The sequence below is a fragment of the Urocitellus parryii genome, chromosome 1, assembly GCF_045843805.1.
Source record: "Urocitellus parryii isolate mUroPar1 chromosome 1, mUroPar1.hap1, whole genome shotgun sequence".
NCBI classification, from domain to species: Eukaryota; Metazoa; Chordata; class Mammalia; order Rodentia; family Sciuridae; genus Urocitellus; species Urocitellus parryii.
The window spans coordinates 135,388,394-135,413,693 of NC_135531.1; the positions used below are offsets into that span (position 1 = coordinate 135,388,394).

At 37.2% G+C, this 25,300-nt stretch overlaps 1 protein-coding gene and 1 pseudogene across 4 annotated transcripts; one reads left to right on the forward strand and one right to left on the reverse strand.

Annotated features, from left to right (window-relative positions):
- Nucleotides 1-207: 207 nt before the first annotated feature.
- Nucleotides 208-24,480, forward strand: Ppp2ca (protein phosphatase 2 catalytic subunit alpha). Of its 4 annotated transcripts, XM_026400195.2 has the most exons (8): nt 359-432; nt 1,124-1,436; nt 16,064-16,273; nt 19,428-19,601; nt 20,198-20,287; nt 21,090-21,251; nt 22,741-22,859; nt 23,730-24,480. In XM_026400195.2, exons 2-8 carry the CDS (start codon nt 1,335-1,337, stop codon nt 23,800-23,802), a joined length of 930 nt encoding a protein of 309 aa, XP_026255980.1. In that variant the 5' UTR covers nt 359-432; nt 1,124-1,334; the 3' UTR covers nt 23,803-24,480. The 4 variants fall into 4 exon arrangements, with proteins under 4 accessions (XP_026255984.1, XP_026255980.1, XP_077657795.1 ...); XM_026400199.2 differs by lacking the exon at nt 1,124-1,436 and having other exon boundaries at nt 208-432; XM_077801669.1 differs by lacking the exon at nt 359-432 and having other exon boundaries at nt 456-1,436.
- On the reverse strand, nt 10,918-15,221 carry LOC144255936 (large ribosomal subunit protein eL29 pseudogene; annotated as a pseudogene).
- Nucleotides 24,481-25,300: the final 820 nt, after the last annotated feature.

The window sequence follows — 25,300 nt, forward strand, 5'->3', positions numbered from 1 at the left end:
AGAATACAAGCCTCACCAGGGCAGGAACCTTTGTTTGTTTGGATGACCCTGCTATTCTAGGGGAATGGAATCTGGGAAACAGTTGGCACACTGTGGAGCCAAATATTTCTGTAAATGAAGAAGCAGTGTGATGTTAAAACGTTTCGCAAACACCAAGGTCCAACCCTTAGGGTACCAGAGCTTTCTTTAAAGAGCAGATCATAGCCGCTTCTACCACGCCTGGAAACGGTCAAGAAGCGTGCGCCCAGGTCCTTCGGGATTCTACTCCAGAAAGTAGGCCGGGGCGGGCAGGGTTGGTGTGTCCTTATTCTCAGTAGGAACCCGACTTGGAGGAAAGTGCACACTAGAGGCTGCGCGGGACTAGTAGAAGCGAGGCAGGGCCGAAATTGGGAGAAGAGGCCAAGCCTCGGCCCAGCCATCGCCCCTGACAAGGTGTGTGCCGAGAACAGGTGTGTGCTGGGGGAGTCAGGTACGCGGCGCGGCACTTCCCTGGCAGGTACACTCTCTTTCGCCTACGAGTGACCCAATTACAAGGTGCAGGCAGCGCCCAGAGGGGGTGGCAGTCACTCCAACTGGGCTGCGACATATCACCCGTTACTGTCCCAAAAGATGCACTAATCCTATGCAATTCCAGCGCTGTTGGATTACAGAAGAGTCACAGGGTCTCAGTTCTAGTTTCCGTTACCTGGCTGCCAACCCCCAGGTAATGCGCTAGGGATTGTTACCCAACCTGCTTCCCAAGGGAGCAGGTCTCAGAAAGCCAGGGTCCTCCACCAAAACTGCGCTTGCGCGGGACCAGCGACGGCGCCTCACGAGGTTTAGAGCTCGCGGATTAGCCGGGTTGGCCGTTTCGAGCACTGCGCTTGCTCGGACTCTGTTCTTCCCCTCCCCCATAACCCCTCCTTTCTGGGGGACCACGCCCCAAAAGCGAAGGCGCTTCAGTCACCAGCCCACTACAGTGCGCCTGCGCCTTGGCCCTAGTGTGCGCCCCGGACCCAGCCGTGCGTCGGACCGCGGCCGGCTCTGCAGTTGCGCAGCTCGTCTCCCGGCCCGTTTCCCCTCCATTCCCTGCCGCCTCCTGACGCCGGCGTGACGTCACCACGCCGGGCGGCCGCCATTACAGAGAGTCGAGCTCCCGAGCCAAGGCGATCGGAGAAGGAGACGCAGCGGCCGGTGGCCGAGTACTGCGGAGAGAGTCATCGGGCCAGCGCCCAGCAGCTGCCAGGGGCCACAGAAGTACCCCGGGAATCGGCGGCGGCGTGTGCGTGTGGCCCGTGTGCGGGCGGCGGCGCGGGAGTAGCGCGGAGCGGCAGTCAGTTCGGGCGGGTGGCATCATGGACGAGAAGGTGTTCACGAAGGAACTGGATCAGTGGATCGAGCAGCTGAACGAGTGCAAGCAGCTGTCCGAGTCCCAGGTTAAGAGCCTCTGCGAGAAGGTGGGTTGCTCTTGTTATGAGGGACCCGCCGCGGGCCGGGCAGCCAAGGAGAAGGCTGTGGGGAGGGTGCAATATGGCGGAGTCGCGGGCTGGGCCCCCCGAGCTTCGACGACCCGCGCCGGGCCGGGCCGGCCGGCGGCGGCTCCCCGGCGACCCGGCGCCCCCTGCCTCCCGCGCGGGGATTGGTTGTTGCCGCCGCCTAAAATGGCGCCGTTCACCCGACTCCGGGGCTTTGGAGCCTCGGGTCTGTGCCGGGCAGAGTGACAAGGGGGATCCGAGACCTGGAGAGTCAGGGACGGGGGCGGGTTGAGATCTCTGTGAAATGAAGCTTGTCTTCGGACGCCGGGATAGGGCCCGGTCCACCGCGGTGAGGTGGGTGAGAGGCATTTCATTAGTGCTCAGGCCTAATTCTCGGGCCAACGCTAAAGCGAGGATTCCCCAAACATAAACTTATAGGCCAGATTTCAGGACCTATGTAAAGGTCACACAGCTTTAGTCCTGCCCTTGGTGGTTTGTATAATGCTCACCAAGCAAGTCTTCAGAGACCTGTTTAAAGGGCGTCTTTAAAAATCAGAAGAATTCGGTAACCTAATTTCAGCGAAGGTCATGGTGGTAGTTACAAGGGAATAGTGTAACTTTATTTTTCATAGTTGGAAGAAATGGAGAATACGGTGAGTCATACTACATAAGGAGCTTTTGGATTGGAAATCAAATGCCAGTTTAATCTGATTTATATGCTGACTCAAATTGGGTAGTGTGAAACCCTTCTCTAAGCTTAACATACTTGGCATTTTGCCATTTATTTTTAGAATGAGCAACAAATTGGAAGAGCGTCAAAATTGGTATTCTCGCTCTTTGTCGAAAAAGTTACTTGATTTTATTTTTCTGGCTACGAGTAGTAGTTACTGGATTCCGGACTTTGTGCTTAATATTTAAATGATGTCTCACAGATGTTGAAAATGGATTGTTGTGGTCCACTTAATAACACTGAAGTATTTTCTATTACCTGATTCCGCTTTGTTTTTCCTTAGGGGTTGAGGAAACAGCCTGTTGGCTGTCGGCTATGTTGTATTTTTAAAGTTTTGTAACTGTTTTCTAAAGTATGTAGAATGTTCATTTCCACTATGAACATTTTAACTTTCCTTTTCACAATTAACTTTGTAGCGGTTCATTTTAGTATAGAATGGTGGGATGCTGTATTTTGTATTAATGGAAGAGTTTTTGGAGAGCTATTCGTGCTGACTCGCTTGTGTTTGAGTTGAAAATTAGGATCATAGGTTTGATGTGTATGTTCAGACTTTTCCAAAAACTGTGCTAAGAACAATTAGAAATTAAGTTTAATTTAGATTTATTTATTCCAAGCCTGGTCAAAACTCCACCACTAGTTGATGAAGTGGCACATCTCTTGGAATTGAATTTTAATTCTAGCAATGCATTACGTCTCCTATTTCTTTACCTTTCTTTCTCTCACAGGAGGTTGGTATTTAGAAGTTTAGAAATAGGCCTTTAAAAATTACTAAATGTATATTGTCAGGTCTTAATTTTTAGTTACTATAAATGATGGTTTTACTGACTTTTGGGGTTCAGTACTTATAAAGTTTTTAGTCTATAGTTAATTAGGTGACTAATTATTTGTGAAGAAAACATTAGAGGGGGAATAATGATGTCATTGGAAGGCCAGTCACCAGATGACTAGTGAGTTCTGAACACTAATCCACATGAATAACTGACCGGCTTTGGGGCAACCACTTCACTTAGTTCTTGTTTTATTGTCTGTAAAATAGTTAAAATACATTCTGAGATCACTTTTAATCTCCTGAGATATGTTTTTGTTTTAAATTAATATTTTGTGTTTAAATATCGAAACCTATTGAATATTCAAGATCACATACTTTTATGATGGACTCGAAAAGCAGTGAATAATCTTGCGTATTTTCAAGAAGCTTTGAATCTGGTTGGAAAAACTTAGCATGGTGTGGATATAAGTAGGAGGTGAACCATGGAAATATAGGGTTTGCTTGGAGACTTATAGAAGATCACATTGGATGCTGAGGTGGAGAGGCTGAAGCTTAATGAATTCAGTGTTATTTTCCATATCTTTGTAAAACTAAGATGTAGTGAGGCTAATCAGCTATCTTCATTGCTCACTCAGAGTGTATACATTTTAGTTCTGAGAGCCAATAGGGTAAAAATAATAATTGAAGCTAGGTGTTAACCTAAGAGGTAACCATGGAATAGGTCCTTTTCTTGATACCATCACACAGCCTTTTTATTTTTAATATTTTTAACTCATAAGTATGCCAACTTTTGGAACCATATTAACTTCCCAAACCGAGTTAATTTGAAGACTGCTTTTTAGATATATGGGGTGCATGCTTGACATCATTCATACAAGTTCTAGTAAAACAAGTTTTCATGGTGAATATTTGAATAAGCCAGTTGGCATCTCTGGGTGAAAACCACATGTACTCTGATGTAATTGTCTTCTAAATAGTAATTTTGAAAATACTGAGTTAAAGTTTTTCATTAGTATATAAGTAGGTTTTTTAAAAGATACTTTATAGACAAGGGCCAACATTATTGACTAGCTAAAATATTTCAGATGTGATTAAGGTTTATATTTATTTATGTACAGTATATCTTTTCATTTTAGGGGATCCTAATTTGTTTTAAAATTTGGTGTGTGAGTGCAGTTTTGTCTTGGATACAGTTCTATAGTCAGTAGCCTAAATACATCTGTGTAATTGACTAACTATACTCAACAGGTTTTATTATATGAGGTCAGTAGTGACCTAACTTAGGTATGATTTTTTACTTTATCTTCAAGCTTTCAAACACGTGGAGAATGTTGTTTGATAGCTAGTTTCTCCCCAGTGGAATTCTTCACCTAAGTATGCATTTTCCTTTGCTCTACAAGCACTATAAATAAAATGCAGTCATTATGACTTCATTTACTTTTACATTGTTATATGAAATGAGTAATGTACTTGTGTGAATGTGTTTGTTTAATTTAAAAGGCTGTTGTGCACATTTCCATAGAAGTGATTTGAAAAAAAAAATGAAAAAAGAAGCAGTTTGAATATTGAGAACAAACAGGTGGGAGAAGCATGTTACATAATATTATTTTCATCATACTTTCATGTACAATTTTTATTCTATAATACATATAGACAAATGCTCAGAAAAATAAAATGACTTGACTAAAGCGGCTAAAGCTGAGATTGCCTGGGTTTATGGATTCTAATCCTAATGTTCTAGTGTTGCTTTATAGATCCTCTTCTCTTTTGTGGGGTAGTGTTAATGAAGGATGCAGCCATGCCTGATGGTGCACGCCTATCTGTAATCCCAGTGACTTGAGAGGCTGAGGCAGGAGGGTGGCAAGTTTGAGGGCAGCCATAGCAATTTAGTAAGACCCTGTCTCAAAAAATTGTAAGGTGGGGGGGGTGGAAGGTTGATAGTGGAGGTTTTAGGGGTACCGGTGAATCTGCCCAAACTGAATTGTGAATCAACAATTTTGTAAAATGAAGCATTATTATTATTATTATTTAATATCTTGAAAGCTTCTATTCATGTCATATACTGTTGTCTTACTTTATCCTGGAAACAGTAGTTATTCATCTATTTTGTATGTGGCTAACTACATTTGCCTCTCAAATAAGAGTAGTGAGATGAAAACCCTAGGTCATTGTCTGTGACTTGTCTGAAATTATGACCCAGAAATTGAGTAATGTAAAATATTCTAATAAAATGTAACTGACTATAAAATTCAGTCATTGCGGCTTATGAAATGCCCTTTTTTTTCATCCTTAGCTTCTACAGTCAAATGTGTGTATGTTTGTTTCATGATCTGTCAGTGTGAAATTGAAGTGCAGTTTTGTAGTAGCTTAATGGAGGAAACAAACCATTTCTATTCCTATATACAGGTATCAGTCCTTCTGTTTTTTCTCTCCAAGGCTAAAAGTTCTGTGTCTTCAGAAATGGGATATAAGGTGAAACTCATACTTCAGAAAGAATGATGAGTTTTCTTAGAGGAGTAAATGGAATAATATATCTCAGTCTTGGTGTTCTTCTGTTTTTTGTATTTTTTGTGATGCTGGGGATTTTAACCCAAGGGTGCTTTTTCACTGAGCTACACCCCCCACCCTTTTTAGTCATTTTGTTTGTTTGTTTATTTTTATGTGGTGCTAAGGATCAACCCAGGATCTCACACAGGCAAGGCGAGCAATCCACCGCTGAGCCACAACCCCAGCCCTCCTTTTTAGTCTTATTTTGAGACAGTCTTGCTAAGTTGCTGTGGCTGGCCTCAAACTTGAAATATTCCTGAGTAGCTGGGATTACAGGCATGCAGGTGGTGCCTGGATGGTGTTTTCCTGTTTTATGGCAGAAAATGTTTTCCCTATCTCATTGTAAATTAAGTGTGTCAGAGTTTATTCTTTGTTTTATTTGGAGGTAAAAACCAGGAGACACTGAATTTGGGTGGAGATGGTGGTGAGTTCTTTTTTGAGAGTGTTGAGAATTAAGTTGGACAAGACAATATTCTTTTCTTTCTACTTTGACCCATTTCTCTTAATTCAACTTTTTCCCCCCTTATTCATTTTTTTCATTTTCATTCTTGTCTGAAAAAGCCCTCTTGTATGTACCCAAGCAAGTTCTGAATTGAACTGGGACTAGAAACAGGAAGATTTTTGTTAAATAACTATTTTTTTTGTTTAGCAGAATAGGCTGAAGAAGGGAGAGGTTTTTAGCTGTCAGTAAATGACTTTGAGAGGTGGGGTCTGAAAGAATATAGAGAATAGTCTGGGATTAACTGCTTAATTTATGCACAACACATTATTGTCTGTATGTTTTAGTATTATGGATTGTGATTTGGAATGGATGAAAAAGGAGAGATGTGTATGTATCTAAATCTAAAGGAGCTGGCCAGTTGCTCCTGTACTCATTGTTCTCACCTCTACCTTAGTCATTGTGGTTACTATTACAGATGGTAACTTTTTTTTTTAATAGTTATTTTTTAGTTGTAGTTGGACACAACACCTTTATTTCACTTGTTTATTTTTTTATGTGGTGCTGAGGATTGAACCCATGGTTTGCTGAGCCACAACCCCAGCCCCAATGGTAACATTTTTTGAAAAGAATTCTTATGTTCATTGAATTTATTGTTTCACAGATGATAGTTCTTACCCTTGTGATCCTGGGACAGAAAGTCTATTGCAAATCTTTGTTCTAATTTCCCCCTAGGGGACAAAACAGAATTTGTTCACCTGCTACATAAAGTGTTGTTCACAGATTATTGATTGTCGTTGGTACTATTAGCTGTATGAGTGTACATTTATTTTTGGAATTCATTCAACCAGTATTAATCCGTCATGTGCATCAGTATCATTATTTAGCTTTGTATAGCATTATCTTATTGTAGTGCACAGGGATTTGTTTGGTTTTTGCTCTGATTGACTTTGTAATTAACCTTTTTTTTTTTGGCAGTGTCTGGGGATCAGACTCAGGACCTTGCTCATGCTTCACCTTTCACTGAGCTGCATTCCAAATCCTTTTTCATTTTGAAATAGGATCTCACTAAATTGCCGAGGCTGGTCTTAACTTTCATCTTTTGCCCCAGCCTCCCACGTAGGTGGGATTACAGGCATGCTCTATTATGTCAGTTTGTAATTAACTCTTGATAGAAAATATTTTAGAATGTTTCTGCTAATGGTGATCAGTAACTGATTTCACTACCAGCTGTCATTTGTACACTAGCAGTAATGCCTACTCTATTTATGTTGGGTGACTTTGACTTAATAAAGACTTCCAACTAGGTGTGGTGGTACATACCTGTAACCCCAGCAGTTTGGGTGGCTGAGGCAAGAGGATCACAGGTTCAAGGCCAGCTTCAATGATTTAGGACGACTCTTAGCAATTTAGTGGGATGTTGTCTCAAAAAATGGAAAGGACTAAGGATGTTGCTCAGTGGTAAAGCACCACTGAGTTCATTTTGCAGTACCAAACAAATAGATAAACAAATAAATGTGCTGGGGCCATAGCTCAGTGGTAGAGTGCTTTCTTAGCAAGCATTGAGTTCCTGGTTCCATATCTCCAGCACTGAAAAACAAACAAAACAAAACAAAAATACTCTAGGTTGGGGTAGAATTTTAATGTTAGCCTGCATTAAAAACTATGCAGGCTAAATCATATTTTTACAGATGAGGAAAGAAATCAAGACCTAGAGTAGTTAAATCTTATTTACTTGGATTATTGTGAAAATGTTTAAATAATTACACATGTAGTGACATTTTTAATTTATTCCCCGTATGCAGAAATGATTTGAAATGCTTAATACCTACATACATATAAGTTGGTTGGTAATGAGTGAGGTCATCCTATTGCACAAGATATATGGCTTTAAAGAAAATGGTTGTTACTTTTGGTTAGAAGCTAACGTGATTATGTGATGCCAACAGACAACACATAATTTTGGAATTAGAATCATCCTTTATTCCTGATGTTTTCCTTTTTAAAGTTAGACCTTAACCTATGAGGCCAAGTAGAAAGAAGTAGTTCCTAGAACATTACACAGAGGAATATATACACATATGTATATTTCTCTCTTTGTTTCTTTTATTTATTTTATTTATTTATTTTTTTGGGGGGGGGTAGTATTGGAGATTGCAGGGCCTCAAGCATGCTAGGTAACCACTTTATCACTGAGCTGTATCTCTAACCCTTTTTATTTTGAGACACAGTCTCACTGAGTTGCCCAGGATGACTTCAATTTTGGCAATACTCTTGCCTCAGCCTCCCAAGTAATTGTGATTACAGGGATGTGCCACCATGCCTGGTTTGTACTATTAAAGTGTAATTATACAAATTTTAATCAAAGAGGATTAAAGTATTTCATAAAATGTTAGAGGCATCTGTTCAGTGTAATTAATGAAAGTAGTGTGGAGAAAGTTTTTATAGTTGAAGGTAATTAAGATTCATTTGCTTCTGGGACTAGCAGTTTGTCCAACTTTATGTACCACCCACAACTCAAATCTAGTCTTATATACTAATTTATCACAAACCTCAATTGTTTTTACATTTATGAAAATAACATTATCAAAGGAGTGTACCTTTTATCTTCCATAAAAGCTATATGAAGACTAGTGCAGTGGCCCATGCCTGTAATTCCAGCGGCTTGGGAGACTGAGACAAGGAGGATTGTGAGTTTAAGTCAGCCTCAACAATAATGAAGCGCTAAGGAACTCATTGAGATCCTGTCCCTAAGTAAAATACAAAATAAGGCTGGGGATGTGCCTCAGTGATAAAATACTTGCCTAGTATATGTGAGGCACTGGGTTCGATTCTGAGCACCGCATATAAACAAATGAATTTTTTAAATAGGTCCATCAACATCTAAACAATTTTTTTTTTTTTTTAGAGCTATATGGGCTCAGGATGTGGCTCAAGTGGTAGCGCACTTGCCAGGCATGTGTGAGGCACTGGGTTCGATCCTCAGCACCACATTTTTTTAAAAAAGAAAAGAAAAGAAAGACATCGTGTCCACCTAAAACTAAAATAAAAAAGATTTTAAAAAGCTATATGAAGCAAAATGAAATTCTTAGGATATTGAAAAAATGTTATTTTTGACTGTGAGTTTTACTTTTTTAAAGAAGTCTTTATATGACTTCAAAATTGAAAAACAAAGCAAAACTTTAAAATTAATTGCATTTTTTTCCAGCTTAGCCTCTCTATATCTTGTATTGGTAGATGTGTATTAAGAAATATCCAGTTTATTTGAACTAGAATTCCAATAAACATTAGAATTAATCAGATTTTTTAAAAAATGTTTTTTGTTGTCTATGGATCTTTATTTACTTATTTATGGTGCTGAGAATCAAACCCAGTGTCTCACACATGCTAGGCAAGCACTCTTCCAGTGAACTACAACCACAGCCCAGAATTAATCAGATTTTTAATAGTACAATGACTTTTTTAAAAAATGAGGATTCCTTTGTCAAATAATACTATTAGTATTACTAAGATTGTGAAGAGCTAATTTGTGTTGACTTTGAGTTTGATCCCAGAGAAGACACAAGACCAGCATTCGCTTCTTCTTTACCTAAAAAGGATTGCTGTTTGGTGTATTCTTTTATATATATATATATAAAATGACCTTTTCACCAAGGGCAGAATTTGTAATACAAAAAATGAATTTCTTTAGTTAAGCACAGGTCATTAATTATCTGATGAGCCTAAACACATTTTCCTTAATATAGACCTTGAGATTCTTCTGTTTGACTTATATAGAACTTGCTTTTGTAGGAGTACTTTTTATTATTTATTTATTTTAAGGAGGCCACATTTAGTAAATATCTTTAAGAAAGTGCTTCTAGTTATATCCCTTTCAAGTAGTTGACACCAAAAATGAATATTAAGTCTGGGCACACTGGCACACGCCTGTAATCCCAGCAGCTCCAGAAGTGGTAGGAAGATCTTAAGTTCAAAGCCAGCCAGCAAGGCCCTGTGTCTAAGTAAAATACCAAAAATGGGCTGGGGGTGGTGTTCAGTGGTTAGTGCCTCTGGGTTCAATCCTCGTCCTTGATTAAGTGATTTTTTGTTTCAGATACAACTCCTTGTTTAATTATTCACTATTTAAAATGTATATGATAAAGGTATCTACTGTACCCAATTGTATAGATGAGAAGAACAATTATGGTGCAGACTCCTAATTACTATGTGTGGTTGTTTTTGAGACTAACAGAAATATTGCTGGAGATCCTGATGAAGGTATTGAATATTTGCCTTTGGGTGTTAACCTGGAGTGATAGCCAGTGTTTTGTTAAACAAAGCCACTTGCTGCTCTCCTATGGCCTTGCTGTAGAATGGCATGATCTGATTTGCCAAGTCCTGATGTTTTGAAGGAGAAGAGCTATTACTTTACTCTCATATTTTCTGTGAGAAAGCATAATGTCATTATGTTTTAAATGTTATTCAGATTTAAAGAATTGATATAAGAAGCTAAAGTAGTTGTCATGTAATCCTAGATTAAAGGATAAAACAAAAACTATTAAAAAATGGCAAGGAGGTGGTTGGGTATATAGCTTAGTGATGGAGTACTTGCCTAGAATGTGTGAGGTTCTGGGGTTCAGTGCCTAGTACTGCAGAAGAAAAAATAAAGGGAGAAGAAAATAGAAAGGAAGTGAAAAAGAAAATAGCAAGGTTGTGGATTTTCTTTTTAACAGTTATAGAAGAAAAATCACAAAGTGAAAATGGACATGGAGATTTGGGGGCTGTATATTTAAAAATAAGAGAAACAATGTCAATAAGTTAATTAAAATAACAAGTTAAAACATAGTTTGTATAAATAAACAAGAACATTATCTGCTACTTTTTTTTTTCCTGCCTCTGAATTTATTAGTACAAGTAACACAGGAGGACACTAGTACTCTGTACACAGGGGCTCCAGGGTCACACCAATCCTTCTGTCCTCACATTCAGACAGAGGCTTTCACTGTGAAGTCTTCGCAGGGACCTGGGCACCCTTAAGAAAAGGAGCTGGAGCTGCAGCCTGAGTCTTGGCGTGGGCTTGGGCTTTGGCCTTGCCTTCAACCCCTGGCCATGTGGGCATGAGCACACTTCCCAAGCTTGGGGCAGGCAAGGAAGGCCTCTTGGGCTTAATCTCCTTGGGCTTTACCAGGACCTTGATAACCTCGGCAGGTGCATTAGGGACCTTGGCATTGTTTGCTGCATCTTTTTCAGGCCTTTCTTGTTGTGCTACTTGGCAAAACACATATTTCTCAGGAACTTGGGGTTTATTCCCTTAAGAGATTCATATCTTTGTGATCAGGGTTTCTTGATGCCATTTCTGTGCCATTTTCAGGACTGATTGTCCATGTTGTGGTTCTTGGACTTGGCCAAGTCTGCACTGTAAGCCACAGATATGTTGAGACCAGAAGAGGAAGAACCAGTGTCTACTTCTTAATGATTAGATGCTCAAAGAACACTGGTGGACAATTTGTTGAGGAGAAATAACATATAGTAAATAAACATGGAATGAAAAAGTTGAACCCAGAAGTGAAAAATTGCCTATTAAACCAGTGAGATGACATTTTATAAGTGAGAATGGGTGCATTCTTTCTGTTATTGTGTAACAATCTGGTGTAATCCAATTTTGTAATGCCTGTGAACAACAAACAGGTTTTACTATTTTGCTGTGTGGTCCCACAATTGAAAATTTCCTGAAGAGAAATTCAAATAAACAATAAAGATATATAGATCTGCAGGGGAGTGTTACATAGTAGTTTTAAATGATCATGACAATGTCACATGAAATTAAGTTCATGAATACAAAATGGGACATGGGTCAGTCTTTTTTTTAAAGAGGTCTTTGTGAGTACAAACAGCAAGTTCTAAGAAAGAGTAGTTTTTGTTGGTAGGAATAGACAGATAGCCATGTATTACAGGTTCACAACTGAAAAATGAACCATAACCCAATATTTTAATGTTTTTCAGTCTTTTATTCAGAGGATTTTTGTCACAGTTGTAATTATTTTGTGCTTTTAAATGTTTACTTGGTTGAATATAGAAATACATAATGTGCAGCTTTTTTTCCGAATAGGTTAATGAGTCTGTTGTTGTTAGTTCCATGTTTTTTTCTCTTTTAATAAATTATCTCCCTTTAAAAATCTTGGCATAGATGATCTGTGAGGTCTAGTTTAAGCCTACCTTCATTTTATGATATGGTGTTTTAGGACGGCCCATAATAAAAAATGTCCAGGTGGCTAGGGGTATAGCTCAGTTGGTATAGTGCTTACCTTGCATGCACAAGGCCCTGGGTTCAATCCCCTCTACCGTTAAAAAAAAAAAAATCAATTGTTTACTGTATAGGTGATTGTTTTATATAGGTTAGAAATAATTTTGAGATGTCCAAATCCAAACCAGAATGCTGAGAGGATTTTGATAATAAACTAATACCGTCACAGATTGCTTTCAAGTTAGTCTCCACAAATTCTTCAGATTCTAGGACACCGAAAAAATTTTAACTTCCCACAATTACTTGTAATAAGATTCTATTAATAGAATAGCTTATTTCCAGTTTTAACCTTGTTCTAGGAAGTTTATATATCAAATCTCCTTTTTTTAAATTCATTTATTTTAGTTCTGTTCCATTTGAATTTCAGAAGGGGTTTTGCTGAATCAAATTGATATGGCACTGATTACATTATTTTAAAAGACTTAATCCTTTTCCTCAAATGTTAATTATATCAGCTGACAAATTTGAAAGCCTTGCAAAAAATGTTTTTAGGAGAAGCAGAAAAATTTAGTATGCATGTTTTTTTTTCTTCTGCTTCGAAACCATAATTAAATTGCCATGATCCTTTAAATACAGAAGTCAAAATGTTAGAGTGAAAAAAAATGGTTATTTAAACACACACACCAAGTCTCTAATGTTAATTAAATTACCTTAAGAAACCTGCTTCTGGGGCTAGAGCTGTAGCTCAGTGGTAAAGTGCTTGCCTCGCGTGTGTGAGGCACTGGGTTCGATCCTCAGTACCATAAAAAATAAATATGCTATGTGTTTATCTACAAATAAATAATTTTTTAAAAAAGAAACCTGCTTCTCTTTTGAGTATTGAACTAGCGAGTTGAGATTATGTAGCCATCTTTGAAGCTAATGATTGATGAGGGCCTGGAAGCTCTAGGGTGACCCCTAGAGAGAGAGCTTCTTCAGGCCTGACTTCTGGTTATAACACAGCTTTCCTCAAACATCCCTCTCTTTTTTTTTTTTTCCTTTTCTAATATTTTCCTGAATGTAAAATAATCTTTAGTGTAGACATCTTCAGCTTTTAATGTTCTAGCATTCCAAATAGTATATTTTGGTCAGTAATTATGTAAAAATAATTATGTTAAAGTTGGTAAATTGAGACAAAAACCTAAAAAGCATATTTGCAAGCGCTCCCCCCACCTTGCAGTACTGGGGATTGAACCCAGGGCCTCACACATGCTAGCACTCTATAGTTGGTTCCCAGCCCTTCATTTTTGTTGTTAAAGTATTTTTTTTAGTAGTTGCCTTGATGATTACGTTTGATATATTAGTATTTGGTCCAATATTTAGTTATTATGAATTCTTTTCTGTGAAATTTGGTAGGAGGGACAGAAAGAGCTTTGGTTGGCTTTCCCCGATTTAGAAGTTGAAGTTTTCACTTAATGATTATAGTGTCCTTTCCATTTGGGAAGATGAATTGATAGTGTAAGCATTGAAAATACAAACTACTAAATTACACCAGTAAGTCCACTTCATAGTGTTTTAGGAAATATGTTGCATATGTCTACAAGGGAGCAAATTACTAGGATATACATTGCTGTATTTTTACACATATCACTCCTCCAATTGTAATCTGTCAGGGCCTATTCTGCATCCACTAAGGAATTAAAAGGTCTTTATGTGTATGTTATGAACTCTGAGATGTATTTTCAGAAATGCAGGCTGTTGAACAGTGTTCTAATTTTAAAACACAGGGGGAAACTATTATGTTTCTCACAGGCATACAGTTCATATGTAAACATTTTTAACAAGGTTTGAAAGAACAAACTAAACTGCCATTGATGGTTTCCTTGCCCTAGGGAAGTAGGAGTTCTGGAATGGAGCTCAAGGGTCAGCTGAGTCAATTTTTTCTTTGACAAGAAAATTTTTTCTTTGCACAACTTGAATGTTTATCATTGTGATTTGCCTAAACTGACATAAAAAAAATAAGTAGCATTTAAGCTTAATTTTTCTTTCACAAAAGTTAAGGAATTTTTTGACAGTCCTGGATACAACTTTTTAACCATTCATTTTAAATAATAGCCTTTTAGGTAATCAAGTGTGTAGAAGTATATTTTTGAAATTTAGCTTCTGATAGAATTAAATATGAAAGTTACATCTTGTTGAGACTTACATGGTATATGACTATTAGCCTTTGTTTTTAAAATGTTTGAATAATTTTTTCAGTCTTCTCTGAGGTAGGATCTGTTATTTTATTCTCAGCTATTTGCATTAATATTTGCCAGGTGCTATTAAAAACATTAGGCATGTGTTAATACCAGAAGACTTAATAATGGATTATATCTACTGAGCAGCTAGCTGCTTTTTAGTAATGATAAATCAACAGATAGGAATTATCCTAGAAATTTCTCAAAATATAGTAAGACAGTGGATTAGCTGTATTTCTTAATAATGTCTTGAAATGAATTTTTTTAAATTTGTTCTAATTAGTGGACATGACAGTGGAGTATACTTTGAAATGATTTTTTTTCTAAACGTACTAAAAAATGTTGGATCAAATTATTGTTTTGGGGATGTTAGTGGTTGTTGAGAATCTGGAAATAGGTGCCTCAAAATGTTTGAAGAATATTAGAAAACTGTGGTTCAAAAACTTGGTTGTACCTATAAAAGTACCAGCACCTGAAGAGACACTTAAAAAATTGTTTGGATCCCACTTTCAAAGAATTCGACTTAATTGGGGAAGGAAAACCTGGGGATTGGGATGTTTAATGTGCAACTAAGGTTGTACACCACTGTCTTAAACTTGTTGTCCTTTGTTGTGTTCCTAAATGTAATGAGCATTTGGCTCATTAGCAACAATTTTTTTATTGCATTTTGTTATTCTATCTAATTTAAAAGTGGTTTTCCTCAGTTAACCTCTTTTCCTTCATGACATTACATAGTCTGTACTTTTTTGCTTGGTTACTTGTAGCCTTTCTTTCCCTGCAGTAGGAGTAATCTGCTTGTACATTACAGAACTCCAGTGGCCAGTACAGGGCTTGGCACATGTTGTCATTCTGATGGTTGAGCAAATTATTGTCTTCCAGTGTTTGTAGCATAGTAAGTGATCGGTAAATGTTTATTGAATAAATAAATGATAACGTGGATTTCTACTTTGTGAAATGTTTGCCATTAAAAGTAATGTTTGAATTTGTGATTTTTCTTCCTTTTTTTTTTTTAAAATTTACAGTTGTAGATGGACAGCATGCCTTTATTTGTTTATTTTTTTACATGGTGCTAAGGATCAAATCCAGTGCCTCACACATGGCTAGGCAAGTGCTCTGCCATGGGCTATAGCTTCAGTCCCCTGAATTTGTGATTTTATGGGGGAATGTATATGCCACCAAATGATTTTCTAAAAGCAACATAAAAAGCCTATACATTGAAAAACTATTCATTGTAAAAGAACTTTATATTTGGGTATAAAGAAATATGCTAAAAGACCAAATTTTAATGTCTTCCAAAAATAAGAAGAAATAGAGCCTGACTAAGAAACCCTCTTACAGCCTGAAATCCCAAGAGTGGCAGCATTATAGTTGGTCTTTTGTGGCAGCTAATGGTCTCAGTAATCTTTAGTTAGATGGCAATTTGATAGGGTTAATAACTCCTGATATTGATAAGAGTGGGGCTATGTATGTACCATGCTTCACATTTTTTTCTCCTAGATATCAGGGGTGAGATAGCCAATGAATGGAATCTAGCTGTATCTTATTTTAATGGGATTATACATGTCTGCAGTTTCATCTTACAAAGTTTGCCTATTTGGGTACATCAAGTGTGAGTAAATGTATCTTCATTAATGTTGTTTAAAGCCAAATGATTGCTTCATTTTTTCCTTTACTCTCTTTAGGCTAAAGAAATCCTGACAAAAGAATCCAATGTGCAAGAGGTTCGATGTCCAGTCACTGTCTGTGGAGATGTACATGGGCAATTTCATGATCTCATGGAACTGTTTAGAATTGGTGGCAAATCACCAGATACAAATTACTTGTTTATGGGAGATTATGTTGACAGAGGATATTATTCAGTTGAAACAGTCACACTGCTTGTAGCTCTTAAGGTAATTTCAGTTCTATGTTTTGGGCCTTTTAAACTGGGTTAAGACAGTCCTCTTGTTCGCATGATTTGTGATTTTCTCCTTATGAATTTCTAAATTCCAAATTTAGAAATGCAAATAGTTTGGACTTTAGAATTATAATTATAGGTGCTTACATTCTGACTAAGAGGATGGCACAGAATAAAAACAAAAGAGAATATCTTAATCAGCTTATTTGAAAAATGTTAGGATTGGTGAGATAGGAATTTTAGTTTAGTACATTGATTATGGAGAGGTAGTATAATGATAAACATAACAAGTGTTGGAGTATTTATATTCTCTGACAATAATCCTATAATTAGAATTTTACTAAGGAAGAATTTCAAGAGGAAAAGAGCATTATTCTTATAAACATCACAGCATTATCTTTATCAGAAAATATTGATCTAAATATCTCAACAGTGAGTGGATACTTAAATTCCAGTTTGCAGCTGTTAGCATGACAAAATCTAGAATATTAGAAATGGTCATTTCCTGTAATCCCAGCTACTTGGAACAAGGCCCTAAGCAATTTAGTGAGACCCTGTCTCAGAATAGAAAGGGCTAGGATGTGGTTCAGTGTCAAAATGCCTCAGGTTCAATCTCCAGTAACCAATCCCAAACCCCATATGCGTGTGGGTACCCATACCCACACTGGTTTTAGCTTTGTGAGATAAACAGGTGAAGATTTGAAGGTGAAATACAAAATGGTATACTTTGGAGGTGGAATACTTATTTCTGCTTTCCCTTTTTTTAAAATTGGAGATTGATCCCGGGAGTGCTTAACCATCCAGCCACATTCCCACCCTTTTTATTTTAATATAGGAGCTCGAAAAGTTGCTGAGGCTGGCTTTGAAACTTGTGACCCTCCTTCCTCAGCCTCCCTAGATGCTGGAATTACAGGCATGCGCCATACCACCTAGCTAGGGAAGCTAAATAGGGTATTTTTAAAAAAATATTCTTTGAATTTACTTTTTTGGGGAAGAAGTGGCGCCCCCCCCCCCCCGCGCTAGCTTTCTTAGATAATAGTTATTTTTATTTTTATTATTAAAGAATATTCAGAATGATAAAATGGCTGTTATAGAGATGTGATTTCAGCAAGAGTCAGAATTTAATTTTAGGTGATTAATATTTGAATTGTGTAAAATGGTCCAGAACTTTATTGTTGGCCATTATGTTCTGCATTTTAAAAATGAAAGTGTTGGATTAGATGGAGGAACTGTTCTGTTGTGACTCCAGGTGCTGTAAAAGAAACTATCCAGCTACTACCATGTACGTATCAATCCCAGCATGCAAAAAAGCAAATATACTACCTTTAAGAATTCATGCAGGAGGGTGAATGAATTATGTCTGCTTAAATTTCGTTATGTTGAAGTCCTAACCCCTATACCTCAGAATGTGACTATATTTGGAACTATAGCCTTTACAGAGGTAATTAAGGTAAAATGAAAAGAGATTAAGGCACAGATAAGGGGAGAGGGTGGAAAGACATGGAGAACATGTCTATATAAATCAGGGAGAGGCCTTCAAAAGAAATAAACTCTGTTTACACCTTGGTCTTGGACTTCAGCCTCCAGAACTATGCGGAAATAAGTTTCTGTTGTTTAAATATTTAGTCCATGGTATTTTGTCATGGTAGCCTTGGAAATTGAATATTGTTGGAAAGGATGACCCTTTCAGCAAATGGATCATGGGCTTAAAATGCAAAACTTCTAGAATAAAACTTAGGAAAAAATCTTTGTGATACTGATTATATTAGAAGATTTGTTAACAGAAACATCCATCACAAATAGAAAAATTTGGCTTCATCATAATTGACCTTTTTATTCTTAAAAGACTTCGGAGAAGAAAAAGTATGTGTATTTGAATTTTCAGATATTTATTTATTTATTGGTGCTGGGATTGAACTCGGGCCTAATGCATACACAGGCTTTACCACTGGGCTACACCCTCAGGATCAAAATTTTAAAAAAAAACTCTTAATAATAAAACATAATTTTAAAATGGGCAAAACATTTGAGTAGATACTTCATCCAAGAAGATATGTTGGTCAGGAAGCATATGAAAAGAAGCTTTAACATTATTAGTCATCAAGGGTATACAGCTAAAGTCAAAGTGAGATAACCCTTTACATCCATTAGAATGACCTTATGCTTTGCTGGTGGGAATGTGAAATGGTCCAGCTACTGATCTGTGCTACAATGTGGATAAGCCTCAAAAATATTTCAAGTAATATTTAGCACAAAATACTATGTTATTGTATTAATCTATTTCTAAGTAATTTCTAGAAGAGGCACTCTCAAGAGCCAGAAAGTAAATTAGCGGTTGCCGGGGAGTGAGAATAGGAGCAGGAGTGAGGAGTGACTGTAAACAGGCATGAGGGTCTTTTGTGGGTGATGATTATTGCAAAACTATAAATTTACTAAAAATTATTGAACTGAAAAATCATGTATGAGGTTTTATATCATGATTATGCTTGATATAATAAAGTCAGTAGTAAAGGGAGTTTTGATTTTATTTATTTATTTAAATTTAATTTTTATTCATTTAACTTATTTGATACTGGGGATTGAACCCAGGATCATTTTACCACTAAGCCACATCCTCAGTCCTTCTTAAATTTCAAGATAGTCTTGCGAAGTTGATGAGGCTGGCCTGGAACTTGCAGCGGTCCTCCTGCCTTAGCCTCCCAGGTTCCTGGGATTATAGTATGTGCTGCACTGCACGCGGCTCCCATGGGTTGGGGATGTGGCTCAAGTGTTCAATCCTCAGCACCACATACAAAGATGTTGTGTCCGCCAAAAACTGAAAAAAAAATAAATATTAAAATTCTCTCTTTATTTTTTATTATTTTAAAAGAGAGATTTTTTTTTAAATTTTTTAGTTTTTTTTTTTTTTTCGGCGTACACAACATCTTTGTGGTGCTGAGGCTCGAACCCGGGCCGCACGCATGCCAGGCAAGTGCTTGAGCCACATCCCCAGCCCCTCTCTCTCTAAAGAAAATGTTCATCATGGATTTGTGATTTCATTTCACTGTAATCGGGGGATATGTGCTGGGTTTTTTTCAATATAATTGGAACTCTGAATTATCATTTGAATTTTCAAAGAGTTTTTGATGTTTTCCATTTTATTATTTTAGGTTCGTTACCGGGAACGCATCACCATTCTTCGGGGGAATCACGAGAGCAGGCAGATTACACAAGTTTATGGTTTCTATGATGAGTGTTTAAGAAAATATGGAAATGCAAATGTTTGGAAATATTTTACAGATCTTTTTGACTATCTTCCCCTCACTGCCTTGGTGGATGGGCAGGTTTGTGCACTCATATTGCTAATTATTCTTAGGGACCTCCTTCCTTAATGTTTATGTGCCTTTAACTTTTTTTCCATCCTCACATCCTTTTTAGGGATTTTTTTTTTCAAATATTAATAGCATTCACTTAAAACTTTAAAAATGCTCTCTTTGTATCAGGCTCTTTGTATGAGGTGGGATAACAGGGATGGAAGACATAGACCATCCAGCCTGTTAGTCTGTTTTGGGAGAAGTCTAGGAGATGTATTGTACTTGTTACTGGTCCAGGTAGAGATGTACACAGAACTTACAAGTAAGAGAATTCTGAATATGAAGATACTATACTAGTCTCTGGCAAGGGATGGGAGAATTAGACATTTTTTGAAGGAGTTGACTGAGGTAGACGAAGTAGTGATGGTTTATTAGGAAATTAAAATGGGTATTCAGTAGTTTAGTGTTGCCCAGAACAAAAATGGATCCTTCAGGGTAAAATCTCATTTAGGCAGAGCCCAGAAATATCAGTGAGGCCAGTGACAGGGTCTACTGCCTAAAGCTTAGTTCAGAATATTTACAGTTTGTTTAAATGAAGTTAACATATTAAACCAATCTTTCTTCAGATCTTCTGTCTACATGGTGGCCTCTCACCATCCATAGACACACTGGATCATATCAGAGCACTTGATCGTCTACAAGAAGTTCCCCATGAGGTAAGACTTTTATTTAGTAATAAATTCTTTTCAGAAAACTTTTTAGGGAGATGAGAAATTTAATTGTAATTGGTTCATTATATGTATTCATTTAATCCTCAAAAACAATTTCACAAGGTATAAGCACTCTTGTCAACCCCATTTGTTGAGAAGCCAGGATACATGCTAAAATAATAATAGCTGTGGGACTAGGCTTTAAAAGAACCTACTTGGTTTAAAAAATCTTTGCCTTACCCAGGCATAGTGGTGTGTACCTGTAATTCCAGTGACTCTAGAGGCTTGAGACAAGAGGATCCCTCATTCAAGGCCAGCCTGGGCAACCTATTGAGACCCTGATTGAAAACAAAAAGGCCTGGAAGTGTGTTTCAGTGGTAGATTGCCTGCCCCCCTGATTTAATATCCAGTACCTTACACACTAGCCAATACTGCCTAGTACTGAAATTTGCTTACTACAGGGAGATTAGGACATGTTGCTTTTAGGACCCAGTGATATCTGTTCCTCATAAAGCTGGAAAACATGTCTTTTTTTAATATTTATTTTTTTTAGTTGTAATTGGACACAATACCTTTATTTTTTATGTGGTGCTGAGGATTAAACCCAGGGCCTCACACATGCTAGGCAAGCTCTGTACTGCTGAGCCACAACCCCAGCCCCTGGATGTTTTAACTATAAAATCTGTTACTGTTTTCAGCAAATCCCACTAAAATGTATGACTTAGTACTGTGCTGTTTCTGATGAATTACTCAAATTATGCATTTGCCATTTTTGTAAAGCTGTTTGTAATGTGAATATGCTTTTTAGGGTCCAATGTGTGACTTACTGTGGTCAGATCCAGATGATCGTGGTGGTTGGGGTATATCTCCTCGAGGAGCTGGTTACACATTTGGACAAGATATTTCTGAGACATTTAATCATGCCAATGGCCTCACGTTGGTGTCTAGAGCTCACCAGCTGGTGATGGAGGTATGTTTTATTCTTGGAAACATGATTTGCTTTTTAGTAAACTAAAGAAGAAAGGATATAGAAAAGAAGTGGCATTCACATTAATGCTTTAATGACACAGTCCATGTATTTCTTCTGGTGAGTTTGCCATTATAGCCTGAATCTTTTCAGTAGATGTACATTAGAATTAAAATCAAACTTTTGATGATAATGAAATACGTATTTAATACAATTTCACAAAATTCTTAATGGCAGGGAAATAAACTTGAGGTTTAAGGGTGGGAAAATACAATGCTGGGAGGGATACATTTTATGATCTCGTTTTTGTTTATTTCATATATTTAGCATGTATATATATATGTAGGAGAGAAGGAAGAAACAAATGTTAAGTGGTCCTTTAGATGGTAGGATTACAGGAGATTTGAATGAAAAAAATTGCACAGAACATTTGATTAGTATACTTTCATGGTACTATTTAAATTAATACTAATGTATCTTTGTGATTATTATAATAAAATCTTACTTGGTTAAAGATAGGGAAAGAGCTTTGTGAACACAACTAAACACAAAAAGTGTCAGAAGTAGCTCATTTATTCAGGTGGGCTTTGTGAAGCTAAAAGATCCTAAGTGGATATCTCATTTGTACCTCCCTGGTAATTGACCGGCTTAGGGATCTTCACTTATGACTGAGGAACAAACAAGATTCTGGTGTCCAGGAGTAGGTATATTAATCAGCTTTTTGTCGCTGAAACAAAATACTCAACATAAGCTATTTGTGAAGTAGAGAGGTTTATTTTGCCCCATAGGTTTTGTCAGAGGGTGACACATGGCAGGACCCTATGTCAAAAGCAGATGGTAACCTCTTTAGCCAAGAAGCAGAGGAGACAGAGCATCCCCCCCGCCCCCATGACCTAAGGATCTTTCACTAGGCTTTACCTTCTAAAGGTTTCACTGCCTCCCAATAGCTGCCCCCTGGATACCACATCTTTTTTTTTTTTTTTTTTTTTTTTTTGAGAATTTTAATATTTATTTTTTAGTTTTTGGCGGACACAACATCTTTGTATATGGTGCTGAGGATCGAACCCGGGCCGCGCGCATGCCAGGCGAGCGCGCTACTGCTTGAGCCACATCCCTAGCCCTGGACACCACATCTTTAACATGTGGGCCTTTGAAGGATATTAGGCATCTGCCTCTAAAAGGAATGGGCTGTTTAAGGTCTTAGCCAGAAGAGAGGGTGATGAGACACTGTCATTGAAAGAAGGGCAGATAGATAAGCAGTTTATTCTTTAGTGATTAGTGCTATTTTTTTAAAAGTTTTGTAATAAAATAATTTTGTAATTTGGGGAAAAGTGGGTATATTTGTGTTTTATAAGTTGTGCAAAATACAGAAAATTTTTAGGTTGTTTAGAAAGTACTAATATTTCTTAAGCCTTTGTGCAGGGGAGGGATGTCACATTTAGTTGTATAGGAAAAGAATAAGTAAACTTTAATTCCTTTCTTCTCCTTGTAGGGATATAACTGGTGCCATGATCGGAATGTAGTAACAATTTTCAGTGCTCCAAACTATTGTTATCGTTGCGGTAACCAAGCTGCAATCATGGAACTTGATGATACTCTAAAATATTCTTTGTAAGTATTTACACTTGAACATTTGGTTGTTATACCTGAATATTTAATTTTAATAGTGTTTATAAACTTAGCTAAGCCAGATTCTAACTTGGCAAATCTCTGAAATGGACCAGTGATATGTTGAAACACATCAATAGAAGCTAACTCATCGTGCATAGATTCTAATATGAATTATTAGATTTTTGGACTTTTAAACCATGTTTTTTGTTCTCTGGATGAGAGATCAAATACAATATGTTAGATATTTTAAAATTTGCTTATTCGCCACCCATGCCTGTAATCCCAGTGGTTCTAGAGGCTAAGACAAAAGGATTACCAGTTCAAAGCCAGCCTCACCAATATAGTGAGGCCCTGTCTCTAAATAAAAATATAAAAAAGGGCTGGGGATGTGGCTCAGTTGTTAGCCTGGGTTCAATCCCTGATACCAGTGCTTATTAACCACATGTGCTTAAAGGAGCCTGTAGTTCTAGCTACTAAAGAGGCAGAGACAGGCGGATTGGGAGTTTGAGGCCTCCCTGGACAACATAACAAGTCCCTGTCTCCTCTTTTATTTATTTTTTTTAATTTAGTAGAACCCTTTATTTTGACTCCCCCTTAATTACTGTTAAAACCCTTCTTTTCAAACAGTCTTAGAGGGGGACCACATTGTGTAAAAGCATAACTTCTCTGACTAAAGTTGCTTTGGATTTTTCAAGGGGAGGACAATTAGAAAAGTAAATGCATGATTCAGCTGCAATTATGGCTCTGTTTCATTAAGAGAAGTTAAACTTAGATAGGAAAGAAGCGTGTAAATTTGACAACTGGAGTTCTTGATTTTGATTGTTCCCAAGACATTCATTGATTGATCATGCACCTTGTCTGGTTTTGCAGCTTGCAGTTTGATCCAGCACCTCGTAGAGGCGAACCACATGTTACTCGTCGTACCCCAGACTACTTCCTGTAATGAAATTTTAAACTTGTACAGTATTGCCATGAACCATATATTGACCTAATGGAAATGGGAAGAGCAACAGTAACTCCAAAGTGTCAGAAAATAGTTAACATTCAAAAAACTTGTTTTCACATGGACCAAAAGATGTGCCATATAAAAATACAAAGCCTCTTGTCATCAACAGCCGTGACCACTTTAGAATGAACCAGTTCATTGCATGCTGAAGCGACATTGTTGGTCAAGAAACCAGTTTCTGGCATAGCGCTATTTGTAGTTACTTTTGCTTTCTCTGAGAGACTGCAGATAATAAGATGTAAACATTAACACCTCGTGAATACAATTTAACTTCCATTTAGCTATAGCTTTACTCAGCATGACTGTAGATAAGGATAGCAGCAAACAATCATTGGAGCTTAATGAACATTTTTAAAAATAAGTACCAAGGCCTCCCCTCTACTTGTGAGTTTTGAAATCGTTTTGTTTATTTTCAGGGAAACCGTTTAATTTAATTGTATGATTTGTCTGCACTCAGTTTATTCCCTTCTCAAATCTCAGCCCCATGTTGTTCTTTGTTATTGTCAGAACCTGGTGAGTTGTTTTGAACAGAACTGTTTTTTCCCCCTCCTGTAAGACAATGTTACTGCACAAGAGCACTGCAGTGTTTTTCATAATAAACTTGTGAACTAAGAACTGAGAAAGTCAAATTTTAATTGTATCTATGAATAAGACTGGTGCTGTTTATTTAAAAAGATTAATCAATTGATAAATTTTAGAATTTGTAGAATTCTAGGTAAAGAAAAATAAAAAAATCAAGGCCACTACATAATCTCTCGAACTCCTTGACATTCTTGACATGAATTTGAGGATTTATTTATATTGCATAGAGTAAATTTGTCAGATTGCTGGTCTGCTCTTTACTTGTTTGTAAGAAAGGAAATCTATGCTGCTTCAATAAGATCTGCTTGTGAAACTATATTTATAATTTGTGAGTTAAGTTTTTAGGGTTTTATTTTAATAAGATGGCATGTTTTTAGGTAGAACTTAAATGATTGTCTATTTAGCACTAAATAGATGTGCTTCTGGTTATAAATTTATATTGCTATGTACATTACATGAATTCTTTAAATGATTGACAAATTGGTAAGTTCTTAACAATTTGTACATTATTTGTCAAGTCATGTTAAGAAAGCAGTGAAAACATTAGCCTGTGTTAAAGTCTATAAGTGATAGTGAAGTGAAATGGAAAAATATTGTTGGATCATGGTTTAGTATTATGTGCATTGACCACAAGAGGTAAGTGGCACTTGAAGTGCCAGTGTTCAACATTTAATGAAAATTTCCCCCTTTTTATCCTTTGAATGGAATTAGAAGCTAAAACAGTTCCCTGAGAACTAACATTTCATTTGATATTTTAAGCTATTGGGATAAACTTTAGGACACTTAAATCATTACTTGTGGGTGCAGTAAATAAATGTTTCCTTACTTTGTACTGTGTTGAATTTGGAAAAAA

Excerpts from the sequence above, each read along its gene's own strand:
- Ppp2ca (XM_026400195.2), top strand. The coding sequence starts at position 1,335 with ATGGACGAGAAGGTGTTCACGAAGGAACTGGATCAGTGGATCGAGCAG. Across the intron at positions 20,288-21,089 it reads TACAAGAAGTTCCCCATGAG|GGTCCAATGTGTGACTTACT; the intron begins GTAAGACTTTTA and ends TATGCTTTTTAG. Across the intron at positions 22,860-23,729 it reads GATACTCTAAAATATTCTTT|CTTGCAGTTTGATCCAGCAC; the intron begins GTAAGTATTTAC and ends CTGGTTTTGCAG.